Raw genomic sequence first — 17072 nt, 5'->3', positions numbered from 1 at the left:
TTTTTTAGTTTATGAAATTTGGTTACAGTTCATAGAGAAAAGAAAACACTCTTTCTTCTTTTAACGATTTAGATTTTATTTATGATAAATCATCTAAAATTACGGCTTTCCCTTCTTGAAAAAAGTATAAGTTGTTGTGGACAGGACTTAACTGAAATTTAATTTGAAGTAAACAGTACTAAGATCAAATCTAAACAAAATAACCCAGTATAATCATCAAAGAAAACTTGATAGTTTCAGTAATTTTTTTTATGATTAGTAGAGAAACATCGAAATATATAATATAAGAACAATACTGGGTTCTGAGAAACTATAAGCATAACAACTTTATCATCACGAAAACAAGAAATATTTCTTTCAACTAAGATAAATCTATCATACAAAGTCTTATCATCTTACACCGAAATGTATTCTAACCCAAAAGTAGAGATCGACTACTGTTCTTGTTCCAGGTAGAGGTAGCGTAGTAATATGATTACAAAAGTAAAAAGCACCACTGTTTGTTCACTAACGTTTTCCCTAAAATCATGTAGGGCATACGCACAACCTATTATTGAATCTTTAATCTTGAAAGGAAATTTCAACTCACGCTCGTCGACAGAAGGGAGTTGCATCTTTCGGTTTCGGTTTTTGACGCTGAAGTTTTAACCGGCGGAATAAAGCCGTAACCGGCGGTGACATTTCCGATGTGAGCGGGGATTTCCAATGCTTCGCAGGTCTCAGCCCGATCTTCTTCTTCTCCGTTACAAGATTTTACAAGGAAGAACACAAGTAGCAGGAAAAGAAGATTCCTAATCATCATGATTTTGTTCCGAAAGATCCAAGAAGGGATTACGCGCGTCTCTTGACTGAACTTTGTTATTAACCGACTTAAAGCAATAATAATAATTTAAAAAAAAAACATCCTTTAGGTACTGAGACTCCTCCGACGCTTCCAGAATAGATGAGAGTAACTTTCAATTTTCTTCATTCAAGAAAAATAAAATCGACTCATGGTGAGTGCTTATTCTGAAAATAAGTCTCTCCATTCTCGAGTTCTTCTTCTAATGATTTCTACTCTTTGACTGCAGTTTATTCTGATGGAGAAGTTTGCAATTCTTCTCTTTATCCTCCTGGTGACGATCCTATATATAGATACTGAGTATGCCGTTTTAACAGTCGACAAGTGAGCTGCTGCTCATAACCTGTAACTGTCTTGAGCTCCAGCTAGCTGTTGTAGGAGAAGACGGGAGGATAATTGTCGGAATCCGCTTGCTTTCTTCCACATAAGGAAAGTCTGTCATGTAATGAAGACCACGGCTTTCGTGTCTGGCTAATGCGCTGCTCACAACAAGCTTAGCACAACAAAACAAATTTCTCATCTCACAAGCTTCAAGAGCTACCACTGTCTGTTCCCATCCATGTTCGAACAAAAACGTTTCCCATTTCGCCTCTAGCTCTGCAATTTTCCTCTCGGCTGTATTGAGCCGAGTGGTCGATCTGACAATACCAACATACTTCCACATCACTGCCTGTAGCTCTCTTCTCACCTCTTTAGTCAAAGCTAGAATCTTCGATATTACTTCGTCTCCTAGCGATCTAACTGTTGCAACAACTGGCCTTGTCCATTTCTCTGATGCGCTTAGATCAAGTCTTGTGCGTTTCATGAGCTCAGTCGAAGGATGAACAGCCCGTCTCGCGAAAACCAGAGCTTCTAATAGCGAGTTACTAGCGAGCCGGTTTGCTCCGTGAAGACCGGTACACGCTACTTCACCTGCTACAAACAATCCAAGGACATTCGTTTCGCCTTGTAAACCAGCACGAACTCCTCCACACATGTAATGAGCTGCAGGCACAACCGGGATAGGCTGACGGGTAATATCCAAACCGTTTTTAAGACATTCGGAAGCTATGTTCGGGAAATGGGCAAGAATCTTTTCTCTCGGCTTATGGCTTATGTCAAGTAACACATACTTTTCATTCCGTTTCTTGAGCTGATCATCGATGCTTCTTGCAACCACATCTCTTGGAGCAAGCTCAGCTCGGTCATCGTAAACCGGCATGAACCGCTCCATTCCTAGATTGTAGAGGATGCCACCGTCGCCTCTCACGGCCTCAGTGATGAGGAACGCGTTTTCTCTAGCGGTTTTTGGTTTGATGGGAAGACCTTCATCGGCTAAAGCAGTTGGATGAAACTGCACAAATCTACCAAAGACATACAAACACAAACATAAGTTTCATTGTCAACAAGTATCCTCAAGACTTTTTTTTTCGGTGTTTACTTACTCCATATTTGAAATCACAGCTTGAGCTCGATGAGCCATAGCCATGCCATCTCCAGTAGCCACCTATACAAAAAGCATAAAGATTGAAATCCATATGTGAACAAGTGGTAGTTTCGAAGAATATTTTCAAGTGTCACTTTTGGATTACTCCCACAAAACACCAAGTTGTTATGTTGCTCCTGCTCATTCTTTCTTCTCATACAATTGGCAATATGAAACTTCCATAGAGTTTTGTAACTAAGAGAATCTTAAGACAGTGTTACCAGAGGATTTGTGGTTGATGGGTAGATATGTCCAGCTCCACCCGAAGCAAGCAATGTCACCTTCGATAGAAAACGTACTACCTGAAGAACATAGAGTTTTTTTTACATTACAATCTAAGCTACAAGGTGAATAATCAAACCTACAAAAACCAGACTCTTTTGTACCTCATTTGTTTTGATATTCAAAGTGTCAACACCATGACAAGCTGTGTTCAAACCATCCTGTTGAGATAAAAAAAAAAGATGGATCTGATAAGCCAATTAGTCAGAGGCAATTTGTTTTTCAAAGGTCGAAGGTGGAACCTGAGAAGTGAGCAGATCGATTGCAAAATGGTGTTTGAAGACAGATATGTTTGGATCATTGAGTACGGCTTCAAGTAAAGCTCTCTCAATCTCTCTTCCTGTCATATCAGCTGCATGAACGATCCTATGATGCGAGTGACCACCTTCTCTTGCCAAATGCAAGTTCCCATCCTCGCCGTGATCAAATGATGCTCCCATTGCAATCAGCTCGCGTATCCTTTCAGGCCCTTCTGTACACACAACCTGAAAAAGGACATTCAAACTGGTAAACTCCTTTATTCAGTTCGCCATAGAGAAACTTGATTAACGAGACATATCCCATTATCCCCAATGCCCCAACTCCTTCTGCCTAAACGTCCTTTTGATTTGTTCGCTGTCTAGCTAATAGACTCAACAACTATAGCTAAGCTATTGACACAGCTACATCCACTACAAACCGCCTAGGCTAATTACAATGCTTATGCAGTGGACTAACACAAACACTTATCAAACAGTTTTCAGGCAATGAAGCACATAAGAATGCAGCATTTTAAGCCAACCTATCAACAAGTTTCTCCTCCTTTGTGGATATATAATAGATAATCAGTAACGGGGACTTACTCTTACAGTTTCTTCATCACAAAGATGAGCACCGGCGACCATTGTGTCGTGCATATGACTTTCTACAGAATCCAAAGGGCATAAGACTGCACTAACACCACCTTGAGCATAGTTTGTGTTACTCTCGTGAGGCTCATCTTTTGTGATCACTGCAACTGTGCCTTGCTTTGCAACTTCTAAAGCATAACGCAGACCCGCCACTCCACTACCAATCACAGTGAAATCATAATACTTTGTTGAAGACGATACCGAAACTGCCCTGATACTTGTACAAAGCTTCGAGCTCTCATCAATGGCGGAAACACCGCGAGAGTAACAACCACATCTCTCAGCCTTTAGAGCCTTAGATACACCACTCGACCTACGTACACGAAGATTAGAGCAAGTTTGAGTCCAGCATAAGAAGCTATATGTCTAATTACGGACAAAGCTGTGCATGAGAACACATAGATGAGGAATCCAGGAATGCCAGTGACAAAATTTGAGATTTTTAAGTTTAAACAAAGTGATACCAAGAGAGCTCTTTGAATGGATTTGCCCTGAAAGAAAAACCAGAACTCCATGAGTCTTGACGGTAACCTTGTCCTCTGTAAAGCTGCCCGGCAAGATAGAAATCATGAATGTTTCCAGCAGAAACATTAGCCGCCATTTCCGACCCTTATAGCTCCTACCAAATCATGAAGATTGTTGTCATAAGAAAATATATGTTTCTCAAACAAAACACCAGAGAACCCTGATTCTCAAAATCCAAAAATATGTTTGAAAAGCGATGAGAATTGAGGACAATGTGTTTGTCGAATCCAATCGAAACAATATAATAAAGGAACAGAGAGATAGATTACACAAAATATCGGAATCCTCTGAAAACTAAATAATGAAACACGGAGATCTTACGGAATCACGGGAAGCGCTCTGATCTAAGCAGGTGACGAAGGAGCCAAGTGTGGGTAAAATTGAAATCTGGGAATTCAAGAAGGACGTGACTAAGACTGAAAAAAAAAAAAGACACGACTTTTTCGCAAAAGAAACAGATCAGTTTACGACGCAAGAGCGGCGAAACGGAAATGAGAAGTTTTCCCTCTCGCGAAGAAGAAGAAGAAGAAAAGAAGAAGAAACGATTTTGGTTTGAGAAAAATGAAACAGACCACGAAAACAAAACACAAAAGTTCGCAGAGGTTTCTGGTCCTTGAAATTCGCGCCTTCCTTATGAGCCGCCCCCACCGGTCGTCTTTTCTTATTCTTCTATATTTTCTTTCATTGGCTTTTTTCTAATGAATTAAGACCAATCAAAACATTCTTTTTAAAATAATTTACAATAATGCATCGATAGATCGATTTACTCAAGTTCATCTCGTTAGAATATTTATTAGTTTTCGAAAATAAGTTTTCTATAAAAAATCCGGATATAAATTTTCAGGAATCAAAGATCCATGATTTTACATTAAAGCTAGTGAAGGGAAATAAATTTAAAAACAAAATATTCCAACAACTTGTATATAGCTTTAACATATGTGTGTTGTTGATGCATGCACCAAGCATGACCTTGTAAGTTGTAATTAGAATCATGGAAAAAGTACATTCACTTTTCCATGAGTGGTGGCCAATGAAATCTCCAATGGCCATATATTAAAATATTATAAATTCTGGAAAAAAAAAAAGACTTATTTGGAGTCTTCTTTGAGTGTACTATTGAATATTGATGGCTTCTGAATTTTCCCATCGGACAAATTCGAAAATTAAAAGACCAAATGCAAGTAAGAAAAGGTTGTGACATTTGAATGGCTATCATAATTCCCCCTCTTGTTTTTTTCTTACAAAACATTCTTCTTTTATTATTAGATCGAGTACAACAGTTTTTTTTGTTAAATGGAAATTATATAAGAAAATCAAGCTCCCCCGGTGAAGCCCATTTTCAAGTTGGCCTCAGTAATAACTTTAGAATTAACATGGACATGGGCTCGCCTTCTCATGGGCCCAATACGTTTTTTTGTCATCAGGCCCAATACGTTTATGGTTACGAAATTTTAACCACCGGGTATGGATATTAATTTTTTTAACTAACCTTAACCTTAACATTAATTATATGTATTGTCGTCATGTTTATTACAGTTATTGTTATATACGGTTAGTATGATTATAAGTACATGTTTTTGTTATCTGAGATTATATTGAAAACATCCTAAAAAGTAGGATGTTTATTATTATAGCCACCGATAAGACTATGTGATCGATTTATAAGATCGCGTTCTGTGTGATTCTTTCATGCGTGTTTGGCTTATGTTTAAATCTTGCGATCTTCTCGTTATTCTCTCATCGAGATTTTATCAGATATGGTTTTGTAATTTCATAGTCCGTTTGACATAGTTTTGTATGAAAATTATGAATATCCTTTCCTACTGTAATTTTTCCTTGAACCAAATATATAAATTTGTCAACTAATCCGTTCAAGAATTAAATATTCTCATACTTGATCTATGCCGCCTGGTATATCATTCATCTAGATCAATGATTAGCCACCAAGTTTTCACACAATTTCGACAACGATATATCATATATTATTGATGGTAAACTTTCTAATTTTATTAAAGTAATAATATGTGGTTTAAGGCTACCATAGTTAAGTATATGTAACGATCATTCAATTCGTAGCATCACCACATCTTGTGAATCACATATTCCCTGGCAATGGAAAAAATGGCGAGCAATGGGTGTGTCCACCGAATTCCTTAATAAATAAAGAGAACATAGGTAGTTATTACAATGAAATGTTGCAGAGACTTATTACCCCTCTTATTGACTCAGGTCACTCAGCTAGTCAGCTCCCAGCGTTATGAGTAATATACATGTCTACAAATTTAAATGTGCCAGCTCTATATCCTTGCCTCTTTTTTCTTTATGTAAGAAAAAAAAAAAAGATTGTCGTCATAATAATTTTTTTTTTAAATTTTCATCGCAGGTTAAATTACTTCTGTGTGATAACGGTATTTTATTATAGATATATAATGTATATATATATATATGCAATGTTAAAACTTATGACGATTACTGAAATAGTCCTTGAACATAAGAAAAATTATTTTTTATAAAACCGTAAATTCGTAAATAAATAAAAATTAACAAAACAAGATGTGAACAACTATTTTTTTTAAATTCTGAAAATGTTTTCAAAAGAGTACTGGTACTTAAGATAAGACTTTGCTTACAACGCATATGGGAAATTTTGAAATGTGCATCGCACATGCTACTTAGCAAACAAAAAATAACATATACTCTAACAGAACATAAACATAATTATAGATATATGGTGGGGCACAAAGATCAAAATATTTTAATGATAAGAGAGGGAGCTTCTATTCTCTCTTTCTTTCTTACAAAAACACTGTTTTTTATTTCGCGAAAAATCCTAATCCCGAGAGAGTCAAACCATCTTCTAATTAAATATCTCCCTTAACCTAGTTCCTAACTCTCATGCTACTTACTTTTATATAATAGTACAAAAATATTACTAGTAATTAATTATAAACTGTATATAATCAGCTGTACTGAGTAGTCTAATCCACGATTCCCGGACGCTGGTCTTTCTTTTTGACATCACCCGGACGCTGGTCCAAGGGTATCACTGTACAAAGTAAAAATTAATCTACTGTATTAGGCATTTCATTTTATCATCAGTTTCCTCTTTTTTTTTTATATATATATTTTGATGAATAACTTTTGACATTGATGATAACCGGTTACTATCTAATTATCTATCTCACATTTTAATCAGTTGCATCAATGATAACCGGGGTTTGTTAGTATAACAAAAGAGGATTAGATAGTAACGGGTTATCATCAATGATATCCGGGGTTTGTTATATTCCCAAACTCTTTTTGGGTTTCATGAGTTTAAGATTTCCATCGTCATGGGTTATGTTTTGATGATATATAGTGTAAGTGTAACCAGAGTCGTGTTTACCATGTAGTGAAAAAAGTTTTCGTTTCAGCCCCCAAAATATGTTAATTTTTCAGGGTTTCCATTTTCTTAAGATGTGGTTAAGTGGTTTATGGTTGGCATGAAATCTTTTTTTTATATAAGATGTTTTCTTATTTTTGTTTATAAGAGAGAAAAAAGGAATAGATATAGGAAATATATTAAGATTACATTCTCCCAATAATTTTAGGAAATTGATTAAGATTTGTTTAGATTATCGGCTTTATAACATCCTAAAATAAGACCAAAACCCTAAAGCCCAAGAGAAAAAAAAAATTCATAGATTGCTTATCAGATATTGTTGACGATTCCAGTTTCAGTTGCCTTGGCTGAAAGAAGTTTTTCAAAGTTGAAGTTGATAAAGTCTTAGTTGCGATCAACTATGTCACAAGAAAGATTGAATGACCTATCTATCATATCTATAGAAAGAAAACTAGTTAAAGACCTCGATTATAAGAGTTTGGTGAAAAAGTTTATTGAAAAAGAAGGAAGAAAGATTATGTCTTAATTAGTTTTTTTAGATTAAAATTTTATTTTTGAATATTTTATATGATTTTAAAATTATATTATATTTTTTTTAGAAAACCTTTTTTTTAAAATGAAAAATGTCCTATTTTTTTAGTTTACCTTAAGTCTCTATAAACCTTCGCACGGCACCTAATGTAAGGATATACTAGTTTTTCATGTTTTCGGTCGAATATAACCCATCACTATCTATATCCCAACCCAAAAAAAACCACTTATGAGTAATTTCAATTAACCAATTCCAAGAATATATATAAACACTAGCCTGACACATGAAACTTCGATGCCGAAAGAGCTATGATTAAGATCAAAGACGAATCTTTTTTTAACAAAACACGTGATTTTTGCGTCCCCCAAGACCATATTAGGCGGTCCATGTTTTCATACTTTTGGAAATCTTGATTAAGCTATTAAACTAATTCGTATCAGTAATTACCAGCTTGCATCTCAGAAGTCCATTATCAGTTATAATTATCACCACATGCCAGACACAATCAATACATTATCTAATAAGGCTACAATCATAAATATACTTATAACTATATATCATTACTATTATTTAAACTCTACAAATAATTATTCCACTAGGTTCTGAACTCGTAGTACTATTTAATAACTCCATCAACGAACTACTCACAGAATCTCTTTATTTCTCTCTTTCTACGGTCTCTCTCGTCTTATCTTCCAAAGCAACAAAAAGAATGAGAAAGAAAGTAACTAGTAGTGGAGACGAAGTAAACAATGAGTACAAGAAAGGTTTGTGGACAGTAGAAGAAGACAAGATCCTCATGGATTATGTCAAAGCTCATGGCAAAGGCCACTGGAATCGTATAGCCAAAAAGACTGGTCTCTTTTTCTCTCTCTCTTTTCCTCAACCTTTTATTTTTTGTTCGTTAGGTCGGGGTAAAACTGGCACTACATATGGGTTTCTTTTATGTAAGGTTTAAAGTTAGGGTTCGTTTATGATGTTGGAAGTTACCTTTGAAGTCTTAAATTAATTAAGTTGATGGTTGTTGATTATCTTTGTAGCACATACCGTCATATCGCAAAAGTCTAAGTGTGATTATAAATGTTTTTCGGTAGAAAACATTGATAGTAAGAAGCCAACTCTATTTGATCATCTCGTTAATTAGTTGTTAAATTTGGAATATTGTTGTCTCCATATCTTTTACTTAATGTTCATGGGTTAACTTATGGGTTGCTTGTTTCTCTTTGTATGAATTAAGTTCCTCATGAATAAACAAATTGTGTACATAAGTTAGGTTTAAAGAGATGTGGAAAGAGCTGTAGATTGAGGTGGATGAATTATCTCAGTCCAAACGTGAAAAGAGGCAATTTCACTGAGCAAGAAGAAGATCTTATCATTAGGCTCCACAAGTTACTTGGTAATAGGTATGGCTCCATTACATTACTTGAATTTATTGTTACATACTCAATGAATTACTAGCTATTTCCATCCCCATTCGTCACTATAAATACTCATAAATATTCGTGATTTTCTTCTCAAACTTGCATGGTATTATTTATTATTCTTTAGATTTCAATAATTCATTTTCTAGAAATATGATTAAAATTAATATATGCGCATTTAATTAGGTGGTCTTTGATTGCTAAAAGAGTACCGGGTCGGACGGATAATCAAGTGAAGAATTATTGGAACACGCATCTTAGTAAGAAACTCGGAATTAAAGATCCACTAACCAAGCCGAGCAATGGTGATATTGTTTATCAGATCAATCTCACAAATCCTACTGAGAAATCAGATGAAACAAAAATCTCGAATATTAACGACAATAATATTCTCAGAGATGAAATTCAAGAAGATCGTCAAGGAAGTAACTATTTGAGCTCGCTTTGGGTTCATGAGGATGAGTTTGAGCTTAGCACACTCACCAACATGATGGATTTTATAGATGGGCATTGTTTTTGATGTTTCTTTCTTCTTCTTTTGTGTATTTTAGATTTGGTTTTCTTTTCGTCTTGTTATCTTCAAAGCTGATCAAACACTAATACATCAACAGTCTTAGACTAAAAGTTGTTGATGTGGTAGTGTATGATTGGCTTAGTCTTTTTATTAGGTGAACTTAATTTCTTGGGTTATGTATATCCTTAAAAACCTATGCATCCATAAATGCTATATTTGTTTCTTCCTAAGCAAAATATTTGGATTTTCTGGTGTGAAATGCTCATATAAACCTATTAACTTTTCAGTTCAACCTATGAGCTAAATTTGTTGTCCATTATTTGATAAATTAATTTAAGAAAACATGTAACAATCCTATTTTGTTTCCCGAAATGTTGAAGTTAGTTAAATTTATACTAATGTACTAAATGAGAAATTAGACACGATCCGTGATTGCCCTGGCGACCTAATTAAACTGAAGAAAATTAAACAGTAGTCAGAAAATATATAATGGGTCAATTTTTTTTTTTTTTTTTGAAAATATAATGGGTCAAAATTTACATTCACACTTCCCTAAAAAATTCTATAAATTCTTATGACAAAGCTGTCCCCCTCTTAATAGTTTGATTTATGTTCTTTGTCTTTGATTTTAATATGTTCTTTGAAAGCTTGTCCCCCACCCTTCATTGATCTTAATTATATACAGTTATTTAAATAACAATATACGTCGACAAAAAAAAAAACAATATACATATAATCTAGGTCGAGGGTTTTTAATGATCTACAAGGGGACACATCGTTCATGTATAACGGAAATGAAAAGGTGATGAAAGCCGTGAAGGTTCCCAGGTTTTTCTAGATCGATCTTAATGTAATTAAGATGGTAGCCATATATCTCCATCTATTAGACAACGGTTTAAAAAAAATTAATTCGTGATTTTGTAATTTTTTTTACGTAAATTCACAGAAAAAGCATAAATATATATTTTTTCCTTTCGAAAGTTTGTAATATAATCATTTGTTCGTTGAGTGAACATCTTATTCTGCTTATTTAATCATTTTACGATTTTATTCCACCGTATTATAGAAACAAAATCAAAACGATAAACCAGTTTCCACAACAACAAAAACGATAGAACAACACAAAAAAAACACAAATATAATTTTTTATATCTCATTCATGATATTCCTCTTTTTTATTTTTTTAGGTCGGATACATAATGAAAAAGAAAAGGAAGCTCTCAGTTCAACCGCTCAAGTAAAGGTGCATTACAATTTAAAGTAGCAATTATTAAGATGGGAGATCAAGAGTAATAAACATGATGAAGGTGATGATGATGATGATGATGATGATGATGATGTATTGGTTCAAATAGGATGAGCAGGAGAGAGGCCAAATTGGAGTCCCCAAAGCTCAAAAGCTCCCTTAACAAAGTCATAGTAACCTCCCTTCAAAGCTAGCGTTCCTTTCACAACCCCTTCTCTCACAAATGGATATGTCAATAGGTTTGCTAGTGACACATTCACTGCCTCCTGCAATAATTATATTTATTAGAAAACATAAGCGATAAAAATGATGACATTTTTGAATAATAAAACAACTGAAAGGCAATAGACATATATACCCTTTCACATCGTCCACATTGGTCTTCAAATGCTGAACTTTCATTTTCAGCCAAAACCTTTGACTTTGCTGGCAAGCAGATTTTTACCCAGTCTTCTATAAAATCACTGCAATTTAAGTAAACATATCACCATGAACGCCAAAAAAAAATTGATTGACATTTTTTCTTAGTTTGAAAAATTAGCTAATTTAAACAGAAAAGTTTATATAGCAGAAGAAATCATATAATTATGAAATTAACTAAAAAAGGAAACATTTATTACGTGGAGTTGTTTCCGTCAAGAGGAAATGACATAAGCCCCTTGATGCCACCACATGCACTGTGACCTATCACCACAATGTTCTCCACCTACATTCGTAACTTTCGATAACCATCAATCTATACATGTACATATTTATACAGTATTACACATTCATTTGATGTTATATCAGTATATATATACGCGCACATCATATTAACTGAAACAGATCGGCCCAATAAGACCCATATACTCAACCCTCGTCTTCGGCCGGGCCCATTACGTATCGCCATAGCTGGCCCTTTTGCACTCCCCCCATTTTACATTTTTTTCCCTTCTCATATTACTAAGTTCTTATAACTTGTAAGATCAAACTAAAAGAACATTGTACATCATGTGGACTAAGCAATTTTCAGAAAATCACAAAACAATCTAGAGAGAGAGAGAGAGACCTTAAGGTGCAAGACAGCGTATTCAATGGCGGCTCCAACTCCTCCATATTTGACCTGCAATTATTTAAAAAAGCCGAATTAAAGCCATGTCACGACTTCATATAAGTCAAAGTCAAACAATCCGTTCTGGGTAGAATGTTCTAGAATAATTAGACGTAAACATTGTATAAATATGAAGTGCTAATTAATTACCTTGTCAAAAGGAGGAACCATATTAGCGATGTTACGAACCATGAAGGCATCTCCAGGATGGAAGTTTAGCACGTGTGATGGGCACACACGTGAGTCCGAACAAGCAAACACCATGTACTGCACCATTCATAATTCATGATGATATTCGAGTGAGTGAGTGAACATGCATATATGAATTATATAATCTTACATACACGTATATCACTAACTATATTCTATTTTTTCTTCTTTTTTCTTATACCTTTGGGCTTTGACCTTTGGCGAGCTCACCGTACAAATCAGGATTCGTACTGCAGAGAATTAAGTTTTGAATTATGAACTGGTAATATGTCGTATGTGTTACTAAAACGAAAGTATTGATAAGAAGAGAGAATGATTTGTTAATTACTCGTATTTCTCCTTCTTGAATGTGATGAAGCCTTGCTTAATTCGTTCGACGGGATCAAAATATTTGCTGTTCGACGACGAGACTGTCTGAAGCTCCGCCGTGAGCTTCTCCACCTTGGCCGCAGCCACCGTCTTCAGCTCATCCTTCTCACTGCCCGTACATTATATTACACAGAATAATATTATGAAACTATACAATAACTCCCTTCCCTATCTTCCTTTTTGATTAAAACCATTACTTTTAAATTAGTCATATAAGCCTCCCATTTTACAAAGTCTTCTAAGTTATATCCGTTTTCAATATCCACTTACATGATAAGCTTCTTGAGAGCTTCGATTGCGTCTTCATATGATTCGTTTCCCATGCCTTCTCTTGGTTCTCCCTGCTAATCATTGACCCAAAACAAACTATATATAAGAAAATTCTCTAACCAGGAAAAGAAAGTAACTCTCTTATACCTAAAAGTATTTTTTTTGGTCACCTAAAAAGTAATTAAATCAGAGAGAAAATGAGAAAGAAAATAAAATAATTAAGTAATTTAGATACATGCTTAATATAGGATTTGTATCTCTGTTATATATAAAGAAAAGAAACACTTTCTATTTGGGTGATGATTCAAATACCACATTTAAATTAAATTGTAAGATGATGTGTCAAAACTACAAAATTGTTTAATTTTATCTCCACATTATTACTACAAACATTTATTCTTGATGACAACAACAAATATCATTTATTTTAAAATTTAGTTTATAAAGATATCATTCCATATATAAATAAAACATGTATATTCAAATTTTAAAATATATTAAAATTTACTATTTGTAGTCAAATTCTATAACTATTTAAATCATTTGATATTTAATTTCAAAATATATACATTTATAGATTATATATCCTTTAAACTTCGGATTTAGCTCACTTTCTACAGTTTCGAAGTCATTAGATTTAATATTGTAAAAAGTAAAAATTGTTCAAACAATTGTGGCATTACCTGGTAAAGAATTAACCCATAACTTAAATTGGAAACAGTACATACGGGATCTCATTGTATTAAGTATAAACTATCAAATAATTAAATATAGAGCACGTACAAGACACAGTAGTTCATTTATATATAGAGTATAATTTAATAATATTGATCTAAGTATATTTTTGGGTCGAGTATCGGAAATATGATTAGGCGCTAAATTGGCGTTAGATTGGTGTAGGGTGAATGTGTATAGTAACGCCATTACAAATTTAGTAGAATAGGATAGTTCTACAGACATTATCCATTACATAATTAGCAAATAACAAATAATAACACGTGTTCAAAATTGAATGGTTAAGAGCTTGAGAGGTTGAGATTTGATGGACAGAGAGTGGGAATGTGGCTTTTCCATAGCAATGAATAGATCTGCTTTAGTTCTTTTCCATTGGTTCGCTATAAAGATTATTAGTTTTTGTTTTTGACAAATAAAAAAAAAGATTATGAGTCTGTTTTTTAAATCTCTCGTATTCTCGTCACTCGGACATCACGTTAAAGATAAAAACAAAGCACGGATTGTTTAATATATCAAGAAAAAAGGAAAGAAATGGAAACACGAGTATGTTCCAACAATTTTGGAAGTTTGGGGAAATTACTTTACACGTACATTCACACTAACCTCTGTCTTACGTGATTGACCAACTAAATAGCAAGCATGTGTATAAACATTAATAAGAAGGATCCTTTAGTGTTCTTGTGACCAGTTTAATTAAAAGCCTAATATCGTAGAGGTCAAATTCGAAATCCAAATCATAAGCTCAAAGCACCATGAAAAAATATATCATGAAATGCTACATATATCTACTCTATGTTACCTTTATTCATATAGTAAAGAAACATATACTCAACAGTCAACACATATGCGATGCATCTGTGTGGGAATGTGTGTGTGTGTGTGTGAGAGAGAGAGAGAGAGATGTATGTATTGTATATACTATACCCAATTGGTGGTGATTACTGATGCAGATACGAAAACGGGCTCCGTTGCGGACAAACGGAACGGGAAGAGGAAGAGTACAGGCAATGAAGGAGGACGAAGAGAAGGGTATTTATAATACAAAGTATTACGAACAGTAAAAATAGTAAGTAATGTATGAAGAGTAAATATTTAAATAATGTGTGGATGTATTTGAGAGATTGGCTGTTTCAAAGAAGGGAGATGGCCTTTTGGGGTCTCATGGATAATGAAAGCGAAAGGTGAGGTGAATAGAAGAAATTTGTCTTTCTTTTCTCATTTTCTGGCGGTGGATGAGAAAATTGTAATTTTTTAATATTCAATCCTTTCCCATTTTGATAGGTGATTGTCCAGTCTTTGATGTTATGGCGATAATGGTAAAATGTCGAAGGTACGTATAAGGTTTTGATCCCAAAACATGGAATTAAAACTGTGGGATGTGCTTAGTTACATCCAATTATTTCTCTTACTAACTAAAAATAACAAAACGGTGTGTTAACCATAATCCACAGTACATGACTCAAATGTTGTTGCTTCAGCTAGTTTAAACGAAACTATTTTAATATTACCATTAGTTTGAGTTTGAGTTACCGCACTAATGTTTTATATAAAGGCTATTATAAAAAAAAAAATAATGGTTCCAAAAACCTAGGGAAATTATTGATCGATAGTTGAATTTTCTCCTCGGATAGAGAGAGACGAGAAACAAATATATAAACCAAAAGAAAAAGAAAACAAGTGGTGTGGAGATGAGGAAGGGATTGATGGGTGTGGCCGTATGGGATATATAGAGGATAAGATCATATCACCAAAATAAGAGGCTCCACTTACATATATTTCATTTTTTTACTAAGCTTATCCAAATAATGCGCTTATAACTATTTTACCTGTTTGTGGCTTTTGAAGCAGAGGAAAGAGCCGTCTCTGATTCTGATGAGCCATTTAGAGAAACTGAAACCGAAAAACGGACCAAGTTTACACAGCATGGAAAATGTAGAGCTTGTTTATAAAAAAAAGTTATACATATGAAAACAGAACACCTCATGTACAGATTGTTTACAACCATGAATTTATGTTATCAAGCATAAGTAAAGGAAGAGATTGTATAATTACAAGAAGAGTGCTAAACTAAAGCCAGATAAGGAAAAAAAAAAAGGGAAAAGAAGCTAATCTCATCTAGTAGAGACTAATTGTTTATCCATGCAAAATTTCCCCGTATTTTTGTCTTGGGTGATAAATCGATTGGATGCTTGACAAGCTTCTACATCCTCTAGGAATGGGAGAGAGGAGAAATGGAGAATGTGCAAATCATAGAGTTTTGTTATGCTACTTATATATCTGTTGTGTGGGAATATGAGGAAACTATGTCGACATTTTCATGTGACATGTCAACATTATTTACTTGAAAAAGAACGCAGGCGCAAAAGCTTGTCTTTTATTACTTGCTTCGTTGCAGACTTGCAGGGAAAACGAACATAAAGAGTTTTGTCAAAACATCATTCTACTGTTTGTATCAACGAGCTAGCATATATCAGTTCAGTAATCTGTGAAGCACCAAAAAAGAGAAATTATGTTGAGATATTGAAATGAGACGAAGAACATCTACAAGCATAAAAGCATTCTTATCATAGCTTACAATAGCTTAGCACTCTTCTGAAATCTTTGATATATTCATCTAAAGGGAAATATTTTTCCATAACCCTATTCCTTGTTTCTAGACACCTCCTCAGAAAATATGCAGATAACTCACAAGTTACTCTTAACAACACTAGCATCTTCCTCAACAAATTAAAGCTGCAAGAAAAAAAAATCATGAACATAACACAGGTATCATCCAGCATTCAACTTTACAACATAGCACAAAGAGATAAACGTTCAAAAACACCAATATGCAGGGTATTTCTAAGTTGGGACATATCAAACCCTTATTAAAACATTTGAGCACCGAAAGAGTTATCCATATTAAAATGTTCTGAAGTGTGGGTACCTCGGTTAACAAGAAATCACTAGCAGAGCATCCAGTGTATGCTAAAAGATGTATCCATGTATCAGAGTACCATCCCAGTGGTTATGGATCATGGGCAATTGCACAATCTAGACATGAAGACATTGACCTTAATTAACCAAACTGAATTATGCAAACACTGAATCTTTCCCAGTTAAGTACGTAGCCACAAGAATATGCTTAATTCACAAGAGAATCAGGCATCACAAGTCACAACTATAGCCTATATCAGAATCTCCTTGTTATGTTTTACATAGGGTGGGGAAAAACAAAAAAGCGTATGAGAAACAAGCTGTCGACCGACGATTTACGTGGGACCCGCTTGTGGCCGTATATGTAACCTCGATTTCCTCGAA

The 17072-nt window shown here is 34.3% G+C and overlaps 3 protein-coding genes across 6 annotated transcripts; 1 reads left to right on the top strand and 2 right to left on the bottom strand.

Moving 5' to 3' along the window:
* Positions 1-342: 342 nt before the first annotated feature.
* Positions 343-4812, bottom strand: LOC18019508 (L-aspartate oxidase, chloroplastic). Of its 2 annotated transcripts, XM_024156167.1 has the most exons (8): positions 4325-4812; positions 3943-4097; positions 3431-3791; positions 2831-3073; positions 2693-2749; positions 2528-2608; positions 2266-2327; positions 1152-2184 (listed from the first exon to the last, which is right to left on the bottom strand). In XM_024156167.1, the coding sequence occupies exons 2-8, from the start codon at positions 4077-4079 to the stop codon at positions 1152-1154; spliced, it is 1974 nt and encodes a 657-aa protein (XP_024011935.1). In that variant the 5' UTR covers positions 4080-4097; positions 4325-4812. The 2 variants fall into 2 exon arrangements, with proteins under 2 accessions (XP_024011936.1, XP_024011935.1); XM_024156168.1 differs by lacking the exon at positions 4325-4812 and having other exon boundaries at positions 343-2184; positions 3943-4079.
* Positions 4813-8574: 3762 nt separating this feature from the next.
* LOC18019507 (transcription factor WER) lies at positions 8575-9999 on the top strand. Its single transcript, XM_006399929.2, has 3 exons — positions 8575-8774; positions 9191-9320; positions 9525-9999. The coding sequence occupies exons 1-3, from the start codon at positions 8630-8632 to the stop codon at positions 9856-9858; spliced, it is 609 nt and encodes a 202-aa protein (XP_006399992.1). The 5' UTR covers positions 8575-8629; the 3' UTR covers positions 9859-9999.
* A 980-nt stretch (positions 10000-10979) lies between these two features.
* LOC18019506 (beta carbonic anhydrase 2, chloroplastic) lies at positions 10980-15619 on the bottom strand. 3 transcript variants are annotated; one of them, XM_006399925.2, is made up of 9 exons: positions 15599-15619; positions 13038-13108; positions 12727-12876; positions 12580-12628; positions 12339-12455; positions 12147-12200; positions 11719-11804; positions 11457-11562; positions 10980-11364 (listed from the first exon to the last, which is right to left on the bottom strand). In XM_006399925.2, exons 2-9 carry the CDS (start codon positions 13088-13090, stop codon positions 11200-11202), a joined length of 780 nt encoding a protein of 259 aa, XP_006399988.2. In that variant the 5' UTR covers positions 13091-13108; positions 15599-15619; the 3' UTR covers positions 10980-11199. The 3 variants fall into 3 exon arrangements, with proteins under 3 accessions (XP_006399988.2, XP_006399990.1, XP_006399989.1); XM_006399927.2 differs by lacking the exon at positions 15599-15619 and adding an exon at positions 14697-14825 and having other exon boundaries at positions 13038-13111; XM_006399926.2 differs by lacking the exon at positions 15599-15619 and adding an exon at positions 14697-14823.
* Positions 15620-17072: the final 1453 nt, after the last annotated feature.

The sequence above is a fragment of the Eutrema salsugineum genome, unplaced genomic scaffold (genome assembly GCF_000478725.1).
Source record: "Eutrema salsugineum unplaced genomic scaffold, Eutsalg1_0 scaffold_2, whole genome shotgun sequence".
Classification (NCBI taxonomy): domain Eukaryota; kingdom Viridiplantae; phylum Streptophyta; class Magnoliopsida; order Brassicales; family Brassicaceae; genus Eutrema; species Eutrema salsugineum.
Note: the sequence above shows the minus strand (reverse complement) of the source record. Positions and strands in the feature narration are given on the sequence as shown.

Bases quoted from the DNA above. Each gene is read 5' to 3' on its own strand.
- LOC18019508 (XM_024156167.1), bottom strand. From the start codon at position 4,079: ATGGCGGCTAATGTTTCTGCTGGAAACATTCATGATTTCTATCTTGCC. The intron at 2,328-2,527 runs GTAACACTGTCT...CTTTTTGTATAG, and splicing joins CATCAACCACAAATCCTCTG to GTGGCTACTGGAGATGGCAT. The intron at 2,185-2,265 runs GTAAGTAAACAC...TGTCTTTGGTAG, and splicing joins GCTGTGATTTCAAATATGGA to ATTTGTGCAGTTTCATCCAA.
- LOC18019507 (XM_006399929.2), top strand. From the start codon at position 8,630: ATGAGAAAGAAAGTAACTAGTAGTGGAGACGAAGTAAACAATGAGTAC. The intron at 8,775-9,190 runs GTCTCTTTTTCT...TACATAAGTTAG, and splicing joins TCGTATAGCCAAAAAGACTG to GTTTAAAGAGATGTGGAAAG. The intron at 9,321-9,524 runs GTATGGCTCCAT...GCATTTAATTAG, and splicing joins CACAAGTTACTTGGTAATAG to GTGGTCTTTGATTGCTAAAA.
- LOC18019506 (XM_006399925.2), bottom strand. From the start codon at position 13,090: ATGGGAAACGAATCATATGAAGACGCAATCGAAGCTCTCAAGAAGCTT. The intron at 12,877-13,037 runs GTAAGTGGATAT...ATGTACGGGCAG, and splicing joins GCTCTCAAGAAGCTTATCAT to TGAGAAGGATGAGCTGAAGA. The intron at 12,456-12,579 runs GTATAAGAAAAA...TGAATGGTGCAG, and splicing joins CCAAAGGTCAAAGCCCAAAG to TACATGGTGTTTGCTTGTTC.